The 25,117-nt window shown below is 34.4% G+C and overlaps 3 protein-coding genes across 12 annotated transcripts in view; 2 read left to right on the top strand and 1 right to left on the bottom strand.

Moving 5' to 3' along the window:
* LOC101258921 (uncharacterized) overlaps positions 1-13,346 on the top strand; it is a 35,392-nt gene extending 22,046 nt beyond the window's left edge. For 6 of the 9 annotated variants that reach the window (XM_019211492.3, XM_019211491.3, XM_004251419.5 and 3 more), the window contains 8 exons: positions 1,240-1,401; positions 1,478-1,565; positions 2,521-2,598; positions 9,943-10,009; positions 10,081-10,180; positions 12,341-12,457; positions 12,548-12,604; positions 12,858-13,346. In XM_019211492.3, coding sequence (XP_019067037.1) covers positions 1,240-1,401; positions 1,478-1,565; positions 2,521-2,598; positions 9,943-10,009; positions 10,081-10,180; positions 12,341-12,457; positions 12,548-12,604; positions 12,858-12,995 — 807 coding nt within the window. In that variant the 3' untranslated portion in view covers positions 12,996-13,346. Of the gene's footprint in view, positions 1-1,239; positions 1,402-1,477; positions 1,566-2,520; positions 2,599-9,942; positions 10,010-10,080; positions 10,181-10,263; positions 10,390-12,340; positions 12,458-12,547; positions 12,605-12,854 lie in introns of those variants that run through there. The other 3 variants (XM_069292600.1, XM_019211490.3, XM_019211493.3) reach the window with 2 other exon arrangements.
* Positions 13,347-13,380: 34 nt separating this feature from the next.
* alpha-kGDH (alpha - ketoglutarate dehydrogenase subunit E2) lies at positions 13,381-20,142 on the bottom strand. Of its 2 annotated transcripts, none has more exons than NM_001319223.1 (15): positions 19,988-20,142; positions 19,860-19,911; positions 19,701-19,766; positions 18,575-18,635; positions 18,466-18,493; positions 17,445-17,515; positions 16,459-16,533; positions 16,330-16,385; positions 16,204-16,248; positions 15,814-16,095; positions 15,617-15,711; positions 14,610-14,700; positions 14,414-14,524; positions 14,060-14,254; positions 13,381-13,966 (listed from the first exon to the last, which is right to left on the bottom strand). In NM_001319223.1, exons 2-15 carry the CDS (start codon positions 19,896-19,898, stop codon positions 13,775-13,777), a joined length of 1,407 nt encoding a protein of 468 aa, NP_001306152.1. In that variant the 5' UTR covers positions 19,899-19,911; positions 19,988-20,142; the 3' UTR covers positions 13,381-13,774. The 2 variants fall into 2 exon arrangements, with proteins under 2 accessions (NP_001306152.1, NP_001306151.1); NM_001319222.1 differs by having other exon boundaries at positions 20,051-20,142.
* A 2,918-nt stretch (positions 20,143-23,060) lies between these two features.
* Positions 23,061-25,112, top strand: LOC101258334 (CASP-like protein 2D1). The gene is made up of 3 exons (XM_004251417.5): positions 23,061-23,563; positions 23,754-23,865; positions 24,626-25,112. The coding sequence occupies exons 1-3, from the start codon at positions 23,418-23,420 to the stop codon at positions 24,884-24,886; spliced, it is 519 nt and encodes a 172-aa protein (XP_004251465.1). The 5' UTR covers positions 23,061-23,417; the 3' UTR covers positions 24,887-25,112.
* Positions 25,113-25,117: the final 5 nt, after the last annotated feature.

The following is a 25,117-nucleotide window of genomic DNA, read 5'->3' as shown; positions in this document are numbered from 1 at the left end:
TTGCATATTTAGAGTTCTCTTTTAACTAAACTATATTTTTTCTGTAAACAGGGACTTGCAACTCGTATAAATATTGGTTGATCTTTTGGAAGCTTAATATGTACTTGTAATGTGTAAAACATTTGTACTAGACAACACCAACTTTGTGTAATATTAATAAATACTTCATTTTAACCCAGAAAAGGAGCAAATTGATTCACTATAATTGCACTTCATGACTTGTAATAAACGTAAGTTTGATGAGTTAATCCATGCAAAATTACTCCTTTTTTCCCACAAAAATGAAAACGTTATTGAAGGTTCTTTATTTATAAACAAGTCAAAAAGGCCCTTTACTTTCTAACATTACTTGCATCACTCTGTGTTAAAAGGGACCTAAATCACATACGTGATAGGAAATTGTCTCAAAATAACTACAATTTCTTGGAATCCCTTTTAAATTTAGCAAAAATTAGAACACAGTAGAAGGAAAATATCCATATAGGTGATATCAACTACTTCCGTTGGTTTATATGCGGTATTTGACTTGGCACAAAGTTTATGAAAGAAAGAAAGACTTTTACAACTTAAGGATTTAAACATGCCATGACATTTATGTGGTTTTACAACTTAAGGATTTAAACATGCCATGGCATTTGTGTGGTTTTAAAAGCATTTCATTTAAGTAAAACAGGAAGTTTAAAGTTAAAAAGTATACAGTTACAGAATAGTGTCATTCTTCTTGGAACATACTAAAAAGGAAAGAGTGTCATATATAATGGAACAAAGGGAGCAATTAATTTTAAGGCTTGGTCATATTGGTATGCTGATACAAGTACATTGACTCATGGAATCTTATAATTTTGCAAGGAAGTATAAAAGTATAGATAAATTTCTAGTGTTCCAAAACAAAAATTATTGAATATTGGACTGCAACAAGTCTAAAGGAATGCTATTTATATGAGGGTTCATAGAGCTGACACCAACTAACATGGGACTGAGGTGGTAGGTTTTTGCATTGTTTCCTTTTAACATTACTATCAAGCTCCCACTTGGCTGCCTTGTTAGGTAGCATGGTGTAGAATTTGGACATAGTAGAAAGTTTTAAGCTTGGTTTAGATCTTTTTAAACTGATTATTTCTCCAAGTAGTCCTTGTTGATGAGTCTCGTATCTTCTGCTTCTCATTTTGCGTAAGGTAACTTTGTATTCATCAGTACCAAGATTGTACTGGCTGTAAGATGTAACTTCTGCTTTTTCAGGAAATGATTGTTCATTCCAGCAATTTACTGGTGGTTAAAGCTACACGGAATGACATTAGTGATGTCATTTTTGTCAAATCTTGTATAGCATGCAGTGAAGTTACAATATCATCTATCCCATCTCATCTGAAACAGTTAAACCTCTACTTGGAAACTGCAGAGGTAATGCTAGTTCTTTCTTTATTCTTAATTTGCGCTGCTGTTAATTCAGATGAATTTAATTTGTTTGGTCTCTTAGGTTGCATTAATGGCTGGTTTAGTTTCTAACTCAGATGGACTTGTTGATTCAGCATTGAGGTGCTTGCATAATGTTGACTTATTTGAAGGTTTGTCTATGAATTATCACTGTCTATGAATTATTCTCCAGATGGCTCAGTGCATATTAGTAGTAAACTGGAAATTGTAGATTTGCACTGAACAAGATTCAATCGAGCCTTCTCTATTTCTCTCCCTATCCCTTAAATGTATCACTTACAATAACTTTTTGAAACCGACTTTGGAGTTTAGTTCCTTTCCTGATTCCGAGGAAGTTTATATCGTCATTGCCTCGAATATCCTGTACGATATATATAATAGGTGACTAAATATTTAATAATAAAGGTAACACAGTTTCATTCTCACTTGCTTTAACATTAGTAGAAAGCTGACTACCATAACACCCGCAATGGATAATTAAGCATCTCAGTTTATTATTGAGAACAACAATGAAGTCGAGCTTATGAGAATCACATTCTGCTCATGGTCAGTTAGGAGGATAGTTGAAGTGCTTGTTGCCACTATTCACATTTTACAACTAATAAAAAAAATTACTTGCACCAAATGGTGTGTGCAGCTTAGAGGTTTTGGAGATGCTCCGTGATTCTAGCCTTTGTATATGAAGTTTCAAGTTGTTGGGGAATGGGATATGGGTTTGCCTTTTGAACTGTTGGAGATAATGTTAGTGAATATGATGACAAGATAATAAAGAGGAAAAGACAAGGCAAAAGTTCTCAGTGTCAGAGCAGTAACAAGGTGCAATAATTGTGTGGAGCGCATATGCTGAATCATTTTACCTGAGTTCTCCAAGATCTTTTCATGTTTGATCCTGTATATCTTTGGCGCAAAACCTGATCAAATACTCAAACTAGCATGTCTTTTGCATTTGTTGTGAAGCCTCTTTGTCTGAATTTGAGAGGTTATGCATGCTGCTGTATCAAGAAGCAACCAGATTAAGATATTCCACCCCAGCTTTATCATGGTTTTCCGTGGTAAAATATTGAATTGTAATAACATTATCTGCAGGATCAAGGATGCCCAAGGACATTGATGGGTTTCAATCAACATTATGCAAATTTTGCAGTCTTATTGTTATGATTCCAGGTTTTTGATCTGTTCCTCTTCAATTCTTCTATTTTGCTTATCCTTTGTTATGTCTGTGTCTTGTCATCTTGGAACTTAGCACAACATGTTGTAAGCAAGACATAGTAATATCAATTGCTTGGGAATGGCCACCTGGTGAACCTGTAGTGTGAAGAGTTAATTTGCACAAACTGCATATAGATATATGTAGTAGGCTAGAACAAATCAGAACAAGTCTGAATTTTCCGAAACCCCAATGACCATGGTCTAAATTGCTTTAATTAAGTAGGAAACTCTATAAAAGGAAGTGTTTAGTCTGGTATAGAAAACCAGATCTGATACAATATGAATCAAAGCTTGATTCATTTGATTGATATCTCCAAATTCTAACTTCTGATCAACTGTTTGATCCAAATTAGTTGGCAAGTTGCCCGCAACCATTGCCTGATTTTATTTTTTCTGCACTAGCTTGAGAAACTACATTCTGTTTCTTGTTCTTCTAAAATATCAAATTACCTCCTAGTAGAACACAATATCCACACGTAGATCGTCTATAAGAAGGTGATCCTGCCCATCCACATCTATGTATCCTATGATCTGAACATGACTTTGATCCTCAAAAGGTAGTCCTTTTTCATATAGAAGAAATATGAACAATTACATTCCAATGACCAGCACTTGGACAGTCCATAAATAGACTTACAACACTTACATGATTAACAATGTCAGGAGTCACTACAAGGTAGTTCAACATACTAACCAGTCACCTATATGTTTCAGGATCACTAAGGGGCTCCCCTATCTTTGCAGGAGCTCCCCTATCTTGGCAGAAGCTTAGCATTTGGGTCCATAAGAGTGTGAATTGAGCAAGAGCCCTTCCATACGGAAATGTCTACTTCCTGTTATTCCCGTCTCCTCAAGAATGTCTAGTACATATTCTGTTGTGAATTGACAATACCTGACTTAGACAGAGCAAACTCAATACCTAGAAAATACTTCAATCCAGGAAACCCTTAGTTTGGAAGTGCTGAAAGATATATTGCTTCAATCCAGTGATACCATCTTGATCATTGCCAATAATGACTATATCAAACATAACCCACTAAGTTGATTCAAAGACTTAAGAGAAGAATACTGTATAAAACTCATAATGATCAGTTGCACTAAAATTCATGCCAACTGCTTAATTGAGATGAACTTACCAAATCAGGCTTGAGGGGACTGTTTTAGACGAGAAAGTGATCGTCGCAATAAGTGACTCCCCAGAGAGACAAAGAGCCCGTTTGGATGGGCTTAAAAAAAGCAACTTTTAAAAAGTACTTTTGAAAGTGCTGAAACTTATTTTTAAAATAAGTAGGTATGTGTTTGGATAAAAGTGCTTCAGTTGAAAAAAAAGTTGTTGATGTGTTTGGCAAATAAGTGCTGGTAAACACTTTTTTCTTTATAAAAATGTCTGAAATGCCCTTAAAGTTGTTAACATGATAAAAAGTTGATTAATTTAAGGTTTTTATACTTAAAAAATTAAAACAAAATTAATTTATATTTTACATTCATAAGTAATAATATTTCCTATCATTCACATATTTCTTTATCATCACAATTTTTTTGTAATTATAATAATAATAATAATAATAATAATAATAACAAAAATAAGAATAAAAATAAAAATCATAATAATAATAATAATATTAATAAAAATAATAATAATAAAAACAATAAAAATAAAATAATAATAAATAATAATAATAATAATAATAATAATTAAAAAAATAATAACTATAATAACAATAATAATAATAATAATTATAAATAAGAATGATAATAATAAAAGAATTAAGGGCAAAAGGTAATATACTTGGTCAACATAAATGAGTTTTAAGTTGGAAAAAGAAAAGCACCCCTCACCTGACTTTTAACTTTTGGCTTAAAATAAGTCATTTTTTACTTTTAAGTCAGTTTGACTAGCTTTTAAGCACATCCAAACAGGCTCAAAGTCAGGTGATTTCTCTATATTAGCCTCAATCCTCAAGATCATGGAGAAAAACATTCTTAATGTCCAACTAGGAGGTCATGACAAATATCAGTATCACCGTGGATGGAAAAAAGATGAAAATAAATTATTTTTGCATGGGTGAGAGTATCATTGTAATCAAAGCCCGAATATCAAAATGTAATCTTTGCTCACAAGGCAAGTCTTAAGTCCATCTGTTTGATCACCTGGACTATTTGACTATAAACCTGCGGACAGCCAATTTAAATTCACCCGAATGAGAAACAAGATCCCAAGTACTATTATTGGGTAAAGCAGATATCTCCTCGTTAGTACAAGTTGAAATCCTATGGGGACTAGCATACAGTGAACAAGCACTATGGAAAGAACTTATCAAGCAGAAGTATGAAATGGAGGATAACTGGTCTACCAAAATGGTCACTAGTACTTATGGAACTAGAATCTGGAGGGCCATCAGAAACCTTTGGCCAAAATTAAGAGAAAATTGCAGCATTAGAATAGGAAATGGCATGAAGGTCTTCTTCTGGGAGGACAACTGGTTAGAACAAGGCTCCCTAAAAACTCTCTTCCAGATATCTACATCTGAACCAACAACAAAAAGACACTCTGGGGAATTTGGTCAAATCAGGGATGGATTGAGATTTAGAAGACCCCTAAATGCTTGGGAGATCCAAAGACTAGTAGACTTCTTTGGAATCCTTGAACAATTCAAAGGAACCTCCACCTCCCAAGATAGATTGTTGTGGAATCATAAAAGCAACGGAAATTTCAGTGTGAAGGAACCTTACAAAAAGTTCAACTCTTTCACCCATCAAGTTACTGGCTGGCCATCGAAACTTATCTGGAAAGTTAAAATACCTCCTAAAGTGTCCTGCTTTACTTGGATACTAGCGAAGCAGGCTGTCTTGACTCAGGAGAACCTCATGAAAAGGGGTATCCAACTGAGTCCTAGGTGTTCCCTGTGTGGAGAAGAGGCTGAAACAGTCAACCACCTCTTTCTTCACTGTAGGATCACTAATATTTTGTGGATTATTTTCGTCAATTTGAAGGACCTACTTTGGGTGATGCTAAGAAATATTGTCCAGGCCCTGAAGATATGGAGTAGCTTTGCTTACATTTCTGGTCACAAAGAAAGATGGAAGATCATCAGCACCTGTATCTGGTGGTCTGTGTGGAAAGAGAGGAACCTCATATGCTTCCAGAACTAAAGTAACAGTTCCAGAAGATGAAGATGAATTGCTTGGTTTTATTTCATTTTTGGTGTAAACAGGAGTATATGGAAGATCTAGAATCTGTAATGAATGCTTTAGGCACTTTGTAATTTTTGTTATTTGGGATTGAAGATCTTCCTGATACTCTCCTTTTATTCGTAATTAGTAAACCTGTAACAAGTTGTGGCAGGTTTGATTTTTTGGAATATAATACAAGACTGTTACCTTCTTAAAAAAAACAAGTTGAAATCCAGGGTGAGAGACTGTTTTACCTGTAGACATGAGGATAAAAACATAGGATAAACATGGCACAAAGACATAATGAGCTGATGAGAGCCGATGACAACTCAAACATGTATAAAGGGGGTTGAGGTTACGAGTGGATCAAATACTTCTCCAAAGTGCAAAGGGTCGACTATGAGAAGAGTATGTAGTAGTTGAAGGATCTGATACAGGACCTGAATCATCTACTTGATGTTGCATGCTCACATCAAGAGTAGTGAAGTTGTAAATGATGGAACTGTGGGCGGTGAACTATAGATGGTGGAATTGTGAGACAAGATGAAGGAAAGATAATGACAGAATTCCCCAAACATGGAAGTGGTAACACCTAAAAAATGTTTAGGTTGTCAGAAGAGGAGAGTTGAGTATGGTTGTGTTCAACAAGGTGAAATCAACATGCATAAACCACTGGAGGTCAAGTGAGTAACGTCACTATACATTTTCACCCTTGAGTAACCTAAAATGTGCACTTAAGAACATGATTGGTTGACTTGTCTTTTCTCGGAGTAAAGTTATTGACCAAACACACACTTCCAAACACATGAGGTGGAAGAGAGAACAAGATCAATAGCGAAACAAAACAGCATATGGAACTTGATTTAGAGATACTTGAGGAAAGTATACAATTAATAAGATAATAAGATTTGAGAACTGTATCCCCGAAAATGTAATGTAACATGAGATTGTATGAGTAGTATGTGAGCAATCTCAATAAGATGCCTATTCCTCCTCTCAGCTTTGTTGAGATGTATAAGGGTAAAATGTTTGATTAATGATCCCATGAGAGTTCAAAGAACTACTAAACGGAGAAGATAAATATTCTGACACATCTAATTTTACAGCACTAATTTGAGACAGAATTATTATCTACTAGGTACATTGCCCGCGCTTCGCGCGGCGGTAAACTACGTTAATAATCTACTTGTGAACATTTGATCATTTAAGTGTTTTCGAGTGGGTACAGCCCTACGAAAAGTAGTCGAGAATATTTTATGTAGAGATAAAATGAAATATTTTTTTTAATATTTTGTTATTAACTCATCATTTTACTCTAGTTATTCATCACCAAAGTCTTTAGAAAAGATATATAATTGTTTCATCGTCTATATTTGTATTTTCAAAAACTGGTACAAACATTTTATTCATCTTATGTAATTAGTTTTTTACTTGATAAGTTAATTAAAATTTAAAAACACATGTCTTGGAGTTCAATGAAATAGCGTATGTCGCTCAAATAATTTGGATAAATGATGTCTTGGCAAGTTCCTTTTTCAAAATCATTCGCAGTGATAGCCAAAAGACGTATTTTGTTGTTTATGTTTCAATCAATATGGTAAAATCTTTTTTTAAAAAAAATTGACTTTTAATCTAATCTTTATAAGGGGATAATTACTTCTTTAAGATTTGATTGATATGGATTCATCCTACTTTGAGGGCTAAATTAGTGACTCCAATCTGAAATTTGAACTCCAAACATTTGATTAAGGTTGAGTAAAATACTTACCATTCCACTACATTCCTGTTTTTTTTTTCGATGTCACTAATTGATTGAATACCTCGATAAGATAGAAAGTTGAATAACTAAAACTCCAAGGTAATGTGGAACAACCATAACTTCTGAACACTCAAAAGTCCCTTTTTAAACATCTCATGGATTTTTTAGCCACTAAAAACTCTATAAAGATCAAAGTCATTTATTTTACAAGTTAAAGAATTCTAATCTACATGACACCAATAATCTAATGGTTACATCAAACTCTTGATCAACATATCTTTATTTCAACATAATGATCAAAAGCATAAACATAAACAACAAAGTTTAAAATATGTACTAAAAACAACAATTAATAACATAAGCATTAATTAATGACTATAAAAATCATACCAGTATCTGAACAATAGAATGAAACCAAAAGAAAAAACTTGAGCCTACTAAATGCATATTTTCCCCTTAAGGAAATTATTTTCCTCTAGTTCTCGAGGTTTAAAGAAATAGATCTTCTCATGATAGAACGATTTAATTCACCAGTGTATTGATATAAAATCAGTGATATCAGTGAACCACTCAACAAGAGCAAAGTACACGAATATTTAATTGTGCGGACGAAGAAGAAATTTAGAATTTTCGTTGTTTTAAAATGAGAGGAAATCCCTCGGGTAGTGTGAACAAATGATTATTGTGCCTTATCAGAATGACCACAATTCTTCATAAAAGTCACTACTCTTTTTAAAAGTCACAACTGCTAATTTTGGAAATAAATAAATTAAAAGGGAATTCTTGTTTGTGGTGGCGCCACGTAGGCGGGCCTAGGGTTCTCTTATATATATATATATATATATATATATATATGATTTTCGTATCACCCATAGTTTAAACGAGTAATGATCCTTAATTGAGCACGGATATTCAGAAATAAACAATAACCTTCCTGAGATAGAATCTGCCTGATCTAGCCGGAAAAATTATGCCTAGACGGCTGGACTAAATCTTCCAGAACTTGGATTGGAAGGGTTGGAATAGGTTTTCAACCCGAGATCTAAAAAATATTTCTGGGAGAAGTCGTTGGAAAGCTAGTTGTTGGATCAGAACCCTTACTTTGGTGATCGGTAAAGAATCAATATCAGTAGGTATGTACTCGGAACAAGCCTTTGAAGTGAGAAATGGAAAAAGAAAAACGGAAAAAGTTGTTAGAAAAGTAGATCCCACATTAAATGTAGCTGCCACTACGGAACCCTAATTATGGTGGCCGAAATAAATCAAAGCTGGTAGGAATAGGCTCGGAACGTTCCAGCGACCCAATGGAGAAAAAAACAATTCCAAAAGGAACTGATCGGAAGGAGATTGTGTTGCGGACAGCCAACCAAGACAGAAAACTGGACCTCTTTGATAAATACGGAACCCTAGTGCTGCGAGGGAGATAACTCACCTCAAAAAGGCAACAATGGCTTTGATATCATGCAAAGAAATGAATCTTGAAATTAAGTCAACCTCAAAAGCTAGCTGATGAGGGGAGGATGCGCAAGGCTATAAGGAGACCACTCATCCCTTTTTAATCCAATGTGGGACTCTTCAAGCTATTGTAATTCAAATAGTGAATGCACAAGTACCAAAACAGGAAAGGATCAATCTAACTAATTGGACTATTATTTCTAATTGATTAGCGATATTGGTTACAATATTCTTAATAGTGAGGGTCTAGTGTCTTGTGTATAGAGAGACTAGAGAGTACTACTAGCCACTAGGTCGGATGGTCCCTAATACTTATTGATGGAGAAGCAAAAAGTTGTGGAGTAGGATCATGAAATGTCTCTTGGTAACTCTGAAGAAATGGAAATATAGAGCTTGTAATGTGATGAAGATAGTTTTCAATCAGTTATGGTTCTATATTTTGTAGAAATTATGTTGCCAGTATGGAGTAATTGAACTCTGAGAGATGAACATGTTCCTTTTTTGCTCATCTTTATAAGCACTTGCATAAGATTTGCCACAGTTGGTATCCAATTTGCTTTGCTCATCTTTATAAGCATTTTTATAAGATTGGCCACAGTTAGTATCTAATTTGGATGTATATTTGGCATTGAGAACAAATAATTTGACTTTGCTTAAGGTCCTAGAACGTTGTCAAAGAACTGCATTAAGTGAATTTCTTTTTTGATAAGAATTAATCGGTTTTCTGCCTGAAGTTTATGGAAAAGTAAATTTTGAGTTAGGTAACATCTTCCTAACTAATAATTAATATAGGCAAAAAGATATTGATAGTGTGCTTAGATGTTTAGATGTCAAAAAATTTCGATAGAGGATCACGTTATACTTCCAATGAGCTTTGTGGCACTGCCTTATCTCCTGGATTTTCATTCCAGGTAACATTGAGCGAGGAGTCACTAGCATCCCTAGGAATATGTTTTCCATCCTCAGCTCCTTGTCATGGTGAGACATCCTTATATCTTCTTTTATCATTTGCTTTTCATCCTCTATTAATGTTCTATTATTGGTTGTAGGATGCTGCCAAGTATGAAGGCAAAGATGTTATGTGCACTCATCTTAACAGTTGCTGCGTTGTCCCAGAATAATCTCCTGTACCATGCAACACATGATGAGGTATTCCTGCTGTTTCATAATAATGAACTTGGTTGTATATTACATCAATTTTCAGATGTATAGTATTCCGTGCAAGAAAACAGGTAGTTTGTTGTTAAGCTTGTAGAAGGACATCATTTCTGCTGAAGCAATTAAAGATGATTTATGTAGGTAACCTTCCTGCAGTTATTATTAGTCCCTAGAAGATTTAGTCTTGGAAATATTGAGGTTTGGAGTGTTATATATATTCTAATATCTATTCTCAAGACAGGGAATATTTCCCTAAAGATGCGCTGCATCATTATCTTTGGGTATCTACTCCGATATGCTCAGGTCCTTTCTGATTATGTAAGTCAAGCACGTTGATATCCTGTTATCCAGCTTAGCAGACAGGATGGCTATTCTCCTTCTCTTGGGAATATTACTTTTAATGGCAATGGTGAAATGAATTTATAGCAGCCAAATCTAACATTTACACTAGTGATGATTAGAGATGAATTTGATCCAAGGCATAGGTGTCACTGCTGTGAATGCATCAGCTGTAGCCAAGTAGGAAAACATTATATTCCTGTTAAAGTCAGCTTTTAAGAATGAGATAGGTTAAACAAAATGATTCATTCCCGTCATCTGGATGAGCAAGCTCTTCGTACATTAGATACTCTTACTATGGGAAGACAGTTTAGGAGATTCGCATGCGAGGAGAATGCTATGGGAAGAAAGTGATTTGGGTGAAGTATGGATGTGACTGATATGAATGTTAAGGAGGTGAGAACTACTTATGGGGACGGCAAATGGATTATGAAGGGAATTTAATCTTTTCAAAGCTTATTGGATTCTATGTGGGAACTCTAAAACTGAATACGGTTCTGGCTTGATGTATCGTATGGTGACAGCACATCTAAAGAAGGCTTCCCAAATTCATTTTCTGTTATGAGTGACAAGTTCATGGTGTGGAGGTCCATAAAAGTGGCAATGTGCAGGTGACTTGAGATTATTCTTGTAAGACCTTACAGAGCTGGGAATTCGAAGAGGTTAAACATTCTCCCAGAGGTTATACATCCCTCTTCCCACACAGTTCAGAGAGAATGATTTTCAGATTTTTGAAAGGGTGATCTAGTAAATACTTCACAGTGAAGTCATACTATCATGTTCAGTTATGTTGAATGTGTAAAAGCAATACCCGATTGGAAATCATTATGCAGATCTAGAGCTTCAAGGATGGTGGAATTTGCATTCATGTTGTTAATGCAACAACAGGAGATGGAAGCAACGCACCTGCTTTTACATTGTAGGTTTCTTTGGATTTGATATATGTTTAAATTAAGTACACTGTTTCTGAGAATTGTGGCGAGGTTAGGAGCTAGCAGAGAGCTGTTATGGGGCAGGGGGTGGAGAATATTCAATTCTCAAGCTTGTATCTGGTGGAGAATTTGTGAGTACAGGAACAAGGGATGTTTTTTGAAGATAGTATGGTGTAGAGGGATGTATTAGAAGATCATGTTCCTATTTTGATCTCTTAGATTCCTTGCGAGATGACAAAGGAATACGAGTACCCCATATGTGCTCACTTTTGTATGTAAGGTTGACTCCTAGTTTTGAGGGGCCAATCTTATGTCAATAAATTATCATGTGTGTTGTGTTTGACATCTATAAACAAGTGTCTTGTATACATCAGGTCATCACCCTTCTCTTCTATTTTCTCACCGAGATAGTTCTAAAAGTTTGCTTTCTACGGAAATATCTCGGGTGTCCCTTACAGCAGGTGTGTAGGATGAATAGTGCACGAGTATACTGTATAACTTGATAAAAACAAGGTGTGTATATTGACGTTTCATCAGGTAAGGTCATCCTACATGCATCCATTTTATTTATGGGTGGAATGAGAAACTATACATGTGGGCATTTCATTTACAGGAAGAAATGCCTGTAATAAATGTATTTTTTCTTTTGAGTAAGGTCAGATTGTCGGTTACAGTTATTGTTGTGGGCATAACAACTTGCAGTTTCTGGTACTATGTTAATAAATGATGGATATGTGAAAGATTATCCTAAAAAAGGAACCGCCTTCACTCTCTTACTAGTTTTTCATTCCCTTGATTTGGATATCTATATATTTTTCATCTTTCTTTCACAAGTGTCCTAGTGCTTTACCCTCTCTATATTAATTTATCACGCATCCAGGTTATGGGCAATGACTCTTTGTTCTATTGTGATCAACAATATCTGCAAGAGCTTTCTTCATTTTCTGCAGTTCTTCTTCAGAGCTTAATTGATACTGTTGTACAAGAACCAATACAGGTAATACCTTGCTTATCCTTTTGCTCTTCCATGAAAGATAAAAGAATTGGGGAGCCGTTAATAAGCTAAATCTGAGTACTGTCTTTGAAGGCTGCCCGAGGAAATCTCGCACTTGATGCTTGCAATGCTATTGCATCTTCTTTTGAAGTAAGTCACAGTTCTTTGTGTGTGTTTTTCCTAAAATCATTGACTGAAGGACCTGCCGTCCTAGTTGGTATATAAAACTGCACCTAATCTCCAAGACATTCAAGTTAGTACCAGTACCAATTATGAAAGAGAGCTTTTTTCAGATCTTCCTATCTCTTATGGATGGACGTTAAAATGTTGGATTGTTTGTAAGGTTTGATGCAAGTAAATAGTCAAAGTTCCGTTGTCTAATCCTTGAATGCTTGTTAAGTAGGTATGTCAAGGAGCATCAGATTTTTCCTCCAAGCTGGTCGAAACTGCCAAGCTGTCTTTGAGCTCTAACAACAAATATCTTCAGTCTACAATAGAGTTTCTCAACAACCGTGGACTTGTGCAAAGGGGAGAGACGTAAAAAGCAGGAAATAACATGTGTTGTGTTTGCTGTTGTTAAAAAGAAATCACTTTTTGTCAAATTTTACTTCACTTGTCCCCAACTGGAGATAAATATCAACTAGGCAAAATGAAGAGATTTTTTAGATGTTTTGGAAATTTCCAAAGAAATGGTAGCACCTTCCTTGGGTATATTTGACATGGAAGAGAAGTAGAATGATTAAATCAAGCAATATACTTTTTCTCTTGACATGGAAGCGGGAAGGGACTTTTCTAAGAAGGGCTTGAGACCTATGAATACACATTTAAGTGTTGCTATTACATATTTCATCTCTAATAATAGATAGATCCATACTTACTGTTTTGAGACTTATGCATGAGTTGTACTCAGATGCTAGATGAACAAGTACATAATTGACATAGCATAAAACTAATTATTGTTGTATGGATGGATCTGAAACACAAGTGAATTCCAATACAGTTCGAAAAAAGGAAAATCAACAAGACATACAAAATGCATAAAGACATCAAGCTGGTAAAATGTATTCAAGCAATCCTTGGGCATCATGAGAAAAACATACAAGAGTTGTGGAAAAGGATGAATATTGAATTGTTTGTTACATATCTCTATTTGCATGTAGATTTGCTGCAACTTGATTAAACAATCAGGGACAAAAGCAATGTCAAAGGCCTCAATAACTTTGACAAACGTTTATTTTCTGGTTTTCAGCTTGCGCAAACACTTGGGTATACCACGAAAAGTCAAATCAAAAGCCACGGATGGTTGTATATCTTAAATCTTCAAACATCAAGGAGTAGGCGGCGTGGATCTTCTACCACATCTTTAATCCTTCTCAAAAAGTAAACTGCCTCTCTTCCATCAATCAGCCTATGATCATATGTCAGCGCAATGTACATCATTGGTCTTGAGACAATGACGCCTCCAACAACCATTGGGCGATTCACTATTGAATGCATTCCCAAGATAGCAGACTACAAAATCAAGCAACAAAAACATCACTTGTCAGATAGATCTATTGGGGAATTTCAAAGTTTAAACCATGATGTCTCAATAAGGACAAGTACCTGAGGAGGATTTATGATGGGAGTACTTAGAAGACTTCCATACACACCACCATTGGATATTGTAAACGATCCTCCAGCCATTTCATCAATAGAGATGGTTCCATTAGTTGCCTTCTTAGCAAGCTCGTTTATTGTCTTTTCTATCTCAGCAAAATTCATCCGGTCAACGTCGCGGAGAACAGGTACAACCAGACCCTGAACAATTAGAAAAGGATACTTGAACATTGGCAAATAAACAGAGAGTAGGGTCTCAAAAACAGGTAAAAGGACAAATTCGAGCCATCACATTACAGATTGTCTAAAAACTGTCAATTTAATTCAAAATATTGAAGTCAAACAGAGGGGTGCGCATGCCTTTGGGGTGCCAACAGCTATACTGATGTCTACATAGTCCCGATATATGATGTCATCACCATCAATAACTGCATTTACTATAGGTTGATTCTGGAGTGCACTAACAGCTGCCTGAAATTTAGTATAAGATCTTTTCCACTGTAGTTAGTCAACGAAAATATACTAAAAATATTATCAACATTGATGCTTTTCATACCTTCACAAATCCGGACATGAGTCCTAACTTCACACCGTGCTTTTCAACAAACGTGTCTTTGTACTCAGATCGGAGCTTCATCAAATTTGTCCTGCAATTAGAAAGATGGAAGAAAGTGAATACAACTAATATAACGGGTGTGTAGCTTCACTTCATGGGCTATGACAAATGGCTCCTACATCTCTAACGTATCAGAAGAACAGAAACAGAACTGTTTCTACTTACAGGATATTAAATAGAGAAAGATGCTTAAGTTATAACCTCAAATGTCACTAGCTACAAAATAATATCCCCAGAAAGAAAGAAGTACTAAGATTTGGACCTCCTAAATCACTCAAGTAAACCAGTTTTACTCATCTATAAAACCTGTTACATCATATATGGACCCTTCCATTTTCACTGGCGTAACAATGTCAAACAGGTGTGATATCAGCATGGTTTTTCATGTGGATTCTTCAAAGGGGAAAAAGACAAATATATCCAAATTGTCGTGCATACCATTTACGGTATGCAGATACCCTCCGTCATACTTTTGAGACATTGGTGCCCTGCCGTCCAAAAACTATTACATATATACCCTTTATACTAAGGGACATACATGTGTCATAATCTTATCCACCGATCGACATTTATTAAATATTGGATCGAAGGATAAGATTGCACTACGTGTCCCTATTTTGTCATCCATTAGAGTGAAGGGCATATATGCTCTAGTTTTTGGATGGCAAGGGCACCAATGTTCCAAAAGTATGACCGGGGTATCTGCATACCCCGTTTACGATAGTCCCGGGGTATATTTGTCCTTTTCCCTTCTTCAAAATACAAAGTTGGCAAAAATTAACAAGTCAATACCAGACACATACTGAATATGTACCTTTACATGAATCCATGCAACAAAGATCAAGTTGTCAAAAGACTTGGTTATCTTTCTGATAACAGAAGGGTTGAGCTACAACATATGACAAAGAAGCTCAAAAATTTGTTTCAAAATAACAATCCAAACTTACATATCAACTTCATTGAATGTAGTCAACAATGCGAAGGTGTTCTGAGAATCTTTCAATCGAGTGGCAACTCTTTTCCTGAGCCTAGTCATGGGAACCTATCATCAAGAGGGATTCAGATGTTGCTACTCAGTAATTGAGACGAATGCTCAAATGAATAGTGTCATCACAAAAAGCTTTCAAAAGTGTAAGAGACTTACTCGTCTTTCCCGTTCTTTGGGTGGAAGTTGGGGTTCTGTAGCAGACCGTTTAGGGGGCGGTGAAGTTGCCTTAGAATTCTCCTTCACAGGAGCCACCTCAAGTTTGGATTTCACCTCTTCCACCTTTTTCTCTTGAATGGGAGAAGTTGGCTTTAGAGCTTCTTTTTCAGATGGCTTCTCAGAAGGAGCAACATGATCTACACTCTCCACACCCTCACCGGATTTTGAAATGATAGCAACCTTGAAGCCTGGTTCCACAGTATCTCCTTCCTTAGCTACAAACTATCAATGTTCCAAAGCAAATGCAAAATCAATTGATATCAAAATAACAAATGAATAAGAAACCTGGGAAAGAAAATGAAGAGTTCCAGTATTAAAACGATATTCTACCTTTTGGATTACACCGGCCTCAGGACTGGTTACATCAATTGTTACCTGGATGACATATAAGCCATTAACCTCCACAGAAACCCACAAAAAATAATTGGACTTAATTAGTTAAACATGTTCAAGTACCTTGTCTGTTTCAATCTGAGCAATTGGCTCATCAACTTCTACTTTGTCACCAGGATCTGCACAAAAAGAATGAGATTAAAATAACCAAGTTATAAAGAAAAAATATGTGGACACTAACAAAAAACATACTCTTCAGCAATTTAGCCAGTGTGCCATCGCTTATGGATTCGCCCATATAAGGAACAACAGCATCGACCAGATCACCTTTGGAAGAAATTCAGATGGGGCAAACGAAGGCACAAAATGTTAGTAATTGTATTACATTGCAAAGTCAATTGATCACAGTAAGACACAGCAATTTAAGCAATTTCTGAACTATTAATAAAATTGCCAGTCATCTCGCTGATAGTCATTCATTCAACAAGTGAGAGACATCTAATTGTGCACACAATGAATACATGGGTTAGAAGTGTCTATTATGAACTTGCTAGACAAAAAAATGGTAGTCATCATTATTCTCCATTATTGCAGTACATTTATAGCTCATCCCTCCACTTTGGATTAACGTATTTCAAAATATCCATCAGCTGGATTTATGTACTAATAATGAAAATAGAAGGGTAAACGTCCTAATGTTCCTGTGTATTCATATTTAATCCCAACCAAACCCAATAGAAAAACTAAAAGGGATAGCACTGAAGAGAAGACTAGAAATGAAACAAGAAGATGAATAAGAGTAAACATCCAACCAATACATCATTTCACAACATATGGAGTATAAATTAATTTTAAATTTCAAATGAATATGTAACTTCACCTCCATTCCAAGTAGTAGCTATCACTGTATGTTTAGATAGACGATGCAAATTAACCATTCAATCTTAAATAGGAATTTGCAGATTATCGTGATTAACATGTTAAAAGTTAGATATCACAATATAAATAACAAAAGAACCTGCAAAGTTCAATTAATATCTATATAAGATCTCAATAATAAAAAAGAAAAGGAAATGGTATCTTCTCAAAGATTATGAATAGGTAATAATCATTTCAGGTGACCAAAACTAGAGAAGACATTTTAATTTTAAATAGCTACATGTTGTACATTAGCAGATGCTGCATTATTATCAGGATTCAAGACAAGACAAGGTAAATCACTATTAGAGAAGATATACCACTATTTGAACAAAAAGGCCTGATGCAAATCTGTTGTGATAGACTTGAGTGAAAATTAACCACAGCTCCCCTGCAGACAGCAAAACAATTCATGTGGACCAACAAAAAAAGGGGGGAAAGAAGAGTAGGAGCAGCAAAATGCAACATAATCATCAATTTTACTTGATCTTTATCACTAACATCCACCAAAGAAAGAATTACATCATAACAGGGTACAGCATAAGAAAGTGTGCACATACTTCAAGGCGTATTATCTCATCTTTTGTTATAAGTTTGGTGATGAAAATAGGAGAATAATAATCAAAAATGATTTCAGTTAATTTACTGCATATCCAGCGTTTTTCTGTTTTCCTTTCTTTAAACTACAATTTAAGAATGACTTTAAGGGTATAAAAGTGAAATATCTTTGTGGTCAGTTCTACATTATTGATAACAGGTCAATTGCTGAATAATAGATAATATATGTACAGACACACACACTAAAGCAGATTAATATTGCTTTTTAAGATCCACTTTTCAAGATCAGCTTAAGAGCATAAATGTTTCATTTTTATATCAAATAATGATTTTTTTATTATTTTACAAAATAAAAAATTATGCATATTGAGATGTTAGAAAATAAACAATCTTAATCAATTAGTGTTTAGATCTAGAGACAATTTTAATCATTTACATTAAGAAGTCCTAATCCTAATGTAAACAAGTGAGGCCTCGAACTGCCTCAGCTCTTGATTTCTCATTTATGTACAGGAAGACACATAGGCAGCTGCCAAAAACAAGGTCTGGTCTTCTACCAAAGTATAATGACAAAAAACAATGACCAAGTTGTATTGCTAACAACAAAACTAAGATATGCAGAGATTAAAAAAACAATTGTTGGTTTCACCTCAAACATAGAACTAAAGCATGGTTGTCCTACGAGGAAAATGGGAATACTAATTGGAGGAAACATATGGTGCATTTTTTCATGCCGTACACCTTTACACAGCAGGTCTCTTAGTAATGAAAATGGTTACTGACCTATCTGGCCTCATGTTCACTGAGCATCCTGTATCACAAATTAGGAGTTAGTAACAATAGCAACATGAGATGAATATTTTGAATTTTGTGATTGAGCCACCACAATTACCAGGTAAAACAAGATGACTGAATTGCCGAGCATGACCGCATTGTATAGGAAGAAGTAATATCTGTTGACATGTGAAAAGTATGTTATGCCTAAAATCTCAAATAGAACAAAGTATACAAGAAAAAATAAGGAGCATATCCAGTTCAATATATGAAACTGGAATTTCAAAAGACAAATAGCATCCCGGAATTTTAGGACAATACATATATATATATACTGCCTGGATAACTATCAGATGGTTTATCTCAAAACATCATATCATGAACTGTGGAAACTACCTAAAAAAAAAATTTTACATGTTGAAACTACCTAATTTAGAACACAATCATAGCCGAAAGCTAGAAATAAAACAGTAGATAACGAGAAGTAGAAGGAAAACAGACATGATAACGTAAACTGCAGGTGAGGTCTAAGGACTGACATCATACAGTTCCAAACCAATTTACCTATTTAGCAAACCAACCTAAAAACCTACTAAATTAAAGGAAATCAATGTGATGAACAGTACTCCTCTGTTTGGATTACCTGATATTCTTAATCAAAACAATGTTGTCATTTCATAGGCCAAGATAGACTATTGACATATGATGATCGAGTACTTAAACCCGATAGCTCAATAATGAACATCTTTTTTGATAACCATGATATCCGAGCCAGCTCGCACGCATCTTGATTCTCAACCAATCTATATAATATTTTTCACCTCCCACCAACAACAAGTATTAGGTAACTCTGTCCACCAAGTCTAGGACAGTTGGCATCCGAGACTTCCTTATAGATATAGACTTCCCATACTGCCAAGGAAGGAATACGGATGAAAATGAAATCACCTCGTGTTTTTGTGTTTTGCTTGGATTTGAACCTAAGACACCATGGTGCTTAATTCACTTCATTGACCACTCCATCTATTCTCCCAGACACCTCTAGCGAAGGTCTAAAAGCTCGTTGCCATGGGTGCTAGCTCAATACTGTATTTATCTTAAAACTGACCAAATGTCATAGGTGCAAGAATTTCAGGTAAAAATGTTCCAAAATAGAATTCAGCAAAAATCGAAAATCATTTTTTTTTATAAGATAATAAGATAAGAAACATTTACATTTACATCCAGCTATAAATATACATTACCTCTTCAGTTGCAGTAGATGAAATTCTAGAGGTAGGTCGAACTGCATACATAGATTTCCCTAAACCCTGCCCAAAAATATAAAACAAAAAACTCCACATATTCATTTCATCATAAGGCTCCGAACAAAGTACACAACTTCAAAAAAAAATATAACATACCGAAGCAGAAGCAACCTTGCGCCTTAAAACGCCCAGCATCGTAGATTTGGTCCTGTTAAAAAAAAAAAAGTTTAGATGGTGGCGATAAAGTAGATCTCTTGCATGAAAATCGAGTAGAAGTTTTTGACCTAAAGAATCAATGGTGTAGGGTTTAGGAGAAAGGAAAGTCTTAAGGGAGAACAAGTTCGTACTTCCAACAGCAGCTTTGCTTTTTTATTCTTCTTATTATTCAGACTATTCTTTGCTTTTGCCTTCCAGAAGGAGGTGAGGAATAAACTTGAAATGTCTCAAATTTGACCCTCAATTATAAATGATAACGCTTTTTATGTTTTCTTTATGTCCTACTAGTAATTTTTATTTCTTTAATATATTTGAGTTACATATTTAATATATTTAAACTATATATTATGTATTCGATTTATTTTATAATGTATCTGAGCATTTATGTTATAATATATTTGAGATACTATTAATGTATCCGAGCTACATATTATGTATCCGATTTCTGTTACTTTTTAAGGGATTGATATAATTATAAACTAAAGAGAGATAGATTGTAATTTCATATTAAAATTATGTGATTCTTAAAATTTATCCATTTTAATTTTTTTTTTAAAAAGAGCAACTTTCACATATAGCAAACACCAAAATCATATTTGTAAGCTGTAATTATAGTTTGCATAATTGCGGTCCATAATATATATATTTCGCGATACATATATACAAAAAGAAGCAATTGTATAATCTGTTTAGGTATACATATATAAAAAAATCAATTGTATGATTTGTGTTTGTATAAAGCGAGAAAAGAGACAAAGATAAAAAAAAATTGGGCAGAGGAAGATTTATATTTGTATAATCATAAGTGTATAGAACGAAAATATGAATGTTTGTATTGGTATATACAATTTTTTCTCGCTTTATACAAACACAAATACAATGCATTTTATACAAACACAAACGCATTTTATACATTTGTATTTGTATAAAAGCGAGAGAGGCGAGGGAGAGACCATCGAGAGTGGCGAACGAGATTCACCAAGGAGAGAGACAAAATAGCTACAGTTTTATATGGAGTATAATTAAATCAAACTGTAATTATGACATTTAATTTGAATTAGTAGTTTGCTATAATATACGATTTCCCCAAAAGAAAATTGGTAATGACTTTCTCTTAGAATAGAGTCGTATGCGACATCTAAATTATCAGGCTCTAATGCATTTATGAAATATCAAATAAATGCACAGAAAATGTATTATAGAAATGGAAAAATACAAATTGTGCTCTAAGGTTAGGTTAATACATTTTGATTATTCTCAAAGTTATCAAAGCACCTTTACGATTCTATTTTTCAGTATTTGTCAAACCGATCCAACAATCTACAATTTTTGTTCTTCATTTTTCATCTCTATCTTTAACAATAACAACTAGAGCATCGGCCCTATGAGTTGGTAGTCGAAATCTACCAATGTGAGGCTTTCAAAGATAGAGCATGCCAAAACTAGTCGAAACTTGTCGATTGACTATTATAGGTAAATTTTATAATAGACCTTCAATTGAAAAGATAAAGATCTAATTTGGGAGAACTGTGACTATCAAGGAAACTATAAAGATCTCTATCCTAGAAACGGATTAACCCTAGCAATTTAGAGTCAACTAAACTTCCTATATTCCATGTTCTATCCTCTTATTCGTCTCTCGAGTTCAATATGGACAAAAGGTTTATTTCTATGGCGGCCAATCATGAAATACAAATAGCAAGAGCATAAGAACGAATCATAGATAACTCATAATAAAACCCTTAACAATTTAAACAAGTTTCATTCATCCAGTAGCCACATCCCTAGAATTAGGGTATTTAGCTACTCATAATCATCAAAGAAATTTTCGAATATATGTAAATCATTCCAAGAAGTTAAAAGATGAAAAGAAAGAATATAACCCCAAAAACTTTAAAGTATCGTTCCTGATGCTCTCCGTTCGAAAATTAGTAAAAGAATGACCAATAAAACTAAAATAAACTCTATTTATACTAAAGTCGAATTTGCCAAATCTGGGCTTCAGGCGTGCGACGCGTAGAAGCCTTTGATTCTTTGGATCCAACGAGGAGGCCTTCTGTGCGACGCAAAGGTAGCACGAGGTCTTCTGCCTCGAAATTAATTGGAGGCTTAATATTCTTCAAACTTGTTGCGCGACGCGGAGGCTACATGTAGTCTTCTGCTTCAAAATTAATTCGAAGCTTGATAATCCTCTCCCTTTCGTGCAACGCGTATCTAGCACGTAAATGCCTCTGAGGCATTTCTTCAACTTCATTTTGCTCCACTTCCTCCTTAGATTTTCGTGTCGCTTTCTTTTCTCCTTTTAGTGCACATTTCTTTCACATTGTCTTCTTACACAACTAATCACGTTGGTTAGTCCAGACACATAGAATTAACTCAATACGGACTCTTAAACCTAAATTTAACAACTCCAAACTAAGCATAATTATGGGTACAATTAGCAATATGGGCATACAAATATGCCCATGGTCAGTACACATATCTATAGTTTTAAAAGAAAATCAAAAAAATATAACACTAGTACTATATATGCTATCAAGAAGAAAATGAACTCGATGACCCCCTCATGCATACACCCCGTCCTTACGGTTACAATTAGGGGAGAAATTATCTTTAGAGTCCTTTTAAGGCCTAACTCATTTAGTTTATTTAAAACACAATACATAAAAATGACCCTTAATTTGGTATCAGTTGGCAACTATGATTTTAACTTTGGGTGTGCACAAGTAGGCACCTAATTAAACTTATCTAAAATTGAACAAATAGACATATTCATCCTACATGACACCCTACATGGTAATTCGGTGTCCTCTGTGGCGTCCTACATGTATTATGTCATGTAAAACATGTGTGTCTACTTGTTCAATTTTATACAAGTTTAAGTGTTTATTTGTGCACACCATAATCAAAGGTCATAGTTGTCAACCAAGTTAAGAGTCATGTTTATGTACTATGTCATTTATTTAATAGTGTGTGTGTATATATATATATTTATTTTTTCATTCGGTATCCATAACTCATATGAAGCCCCGACTAAATATAAATCCCGCTCTACGGGTTCATTTGGTGATAAAGCTCTCAATTAATTTTCTCCATATCAAAATTTCAAATTCAAAATGCTTTTAACTAAACTTTCTTCATATGAAAAATTTAAATTTTGAGACATTATTAAGAATACAATAGTCTCACGATTATACGCCAACCTATGTTGTTGTTTGGGAGTGGGAGGAGTACAATGTTTTAGATATTAGAGATATCACCAACCAAAACTCACTAACCTTTTATCCATGATTTCTCTTCTTGAAAGGTCACCCCACTTGTTCTCTTTCTTCCCACTATAGATAGGCCCTTCAAACTCATCATTTCGAATCCTTCTTTTCTACTAAAAATATTTAAAATTCCAAATAAATTTCAATAACATAAACAGATTCACCAACTCTTTCTCCCTATATGTAAAGTACTGTAAGGAGGAGTTATTCTACATTTTGACCTAACAAAATGACATCAAATCTTAAAGCCCTTGACTGTACACTAAGGTTGTTTGTCATTCCTTTGTCTATTGCCTCCATTTGGCTTTCTATCACCAATCAACAGAACAATAGCAGTTATGGGAAGCTGGAATTCACCAATTTCACAGGACTCAAGTCAGTATATTCATTCTTTTTTTTTTTGGCAGAATCAGAATTTTCATTATAAAAAAATAATTACGAAGCTAATAAGATTAGTCAACAGAGAAATTTTGTACGTACTCTCAACAAAACCTTGATACTAGGAGTCAGATTTTGTCCTTACTATAGTATATATAAAAATAATTAATAGTGTAAATTTGAACAGGTACATGGTTACCATTAGTGCTGCATCAGGTGGATATGCTCTGCTTACTGCTATAGCTTTGTGGGTCAGGGGTTTAGTCACTAAAGCATGGGTTTTCTTTGTTTCTGATCAGGTAATTAAATTCTCACTTCCACTTCTTTTCTCAAGAAATTGTGATTCTGGATCTTGGTAGAGAGCTCTATAATAAAAACCAACTTGTTTTGTAATAATAATAAATATTTATATTAAAATTTTTATAATTTTACGGGCATATGTTAATTGACATTGAATTCACTGATGCTATAGACTTTCGAAACATTTAAAAAAGAAAGTTAATTTCATTTTTGGTGTAGTGTAGCAGTGGACGCGATACTTATTTGATTTTAGAAATCATTTAGCTTTCAGTTTCTTAGGTGGTATTTAACCATTTTAATTCAATTTTAGTTGTTTAACTATTGACATGGATGAGTAGATACTTAAATTTGTATAAAATTGAATAAGTAAACACACATAGATGTCATGTAGGGCATAAATAGACAGACATGTAGCATGTCAAGTAAGATATATGTGTCTACTTATTTAACTTTACATCAGTTTAAATGTCTATTTGTTCACATCCAAAATTAGAGAGTGTAAATGCTATAGGAGGCAAAGTTCAATGATATGTTTATGTATTATGCTTTTAATATAAGTTCATAGTAGTTCATGATGTTCTGTGAAGATTCAATATTTTAACTATGAAACTCGTAAATTCGTAATAGTTTAGTGTTACTTCAACCTATTTACTCATATCTTCAATGATTTGTTGTAGATAATAAATTTAAAAAGTCAATTTTTTTCTCTAAATTTTTTGTTTTGTTTCATGTGAGGTAACTTTTGTTTTCTCCACACAGCTTGTAGCATACTTAATGGTTACATCATTGGCTGCAATTTGGGAAATTCTTTACTTAGCCTACAATGGTGACCAAATGGTGTCATGGAGTGAAGGTTGCACTTCTTTTGGAAAATTCTGCAGTAGATTGAAGCTGGTTTTGGTTCTTCATGCCATCACCCTTTGTTGTTTTCTTGCTTTAGCTGTGATTTCAGCTTATAGAGTCTTTAGCAAATTCCAGCCTCCTAGTAAAGACAATGAAGAAGAAAAGGAAATGCACTAATTAAATTTTAGGCATAAGATACACAATTTCCAGCCTCCTAGTAAACACCCTATGACCATGAGATATTTTCTCTTCTTGGTTCAGTTATAGAATCCTGCAAGGCCGTTGCTGCAGCTAATTCCATCTCCAAGGTTCTGCATTTTTGTTAAAGAAGCAGCTCTTACTAGCTACTTATGTTGAAATATGGTTCTCACAAAATCTATGAATAATTAACAAGCATAAGTAACATAC

This window comes from Solanum lycopersicum, chromosome 12 (genome assembly GCF_036512215.1).
Source record: "Solanum lycopersicum chromosome 12, SLM_r2.1".
In the NCBI taxonomy this organism is placed as follows: domain Eukaryota; kingdom Viridiplantae; phylum Streptophyta; class Magnoliopsida; order Solanales; family Solanaceae; genus Solanum; species Solanum lycopersicum.
This window is presented reverse-complemented; position numbering and strand designations above follow the sequence as displayed.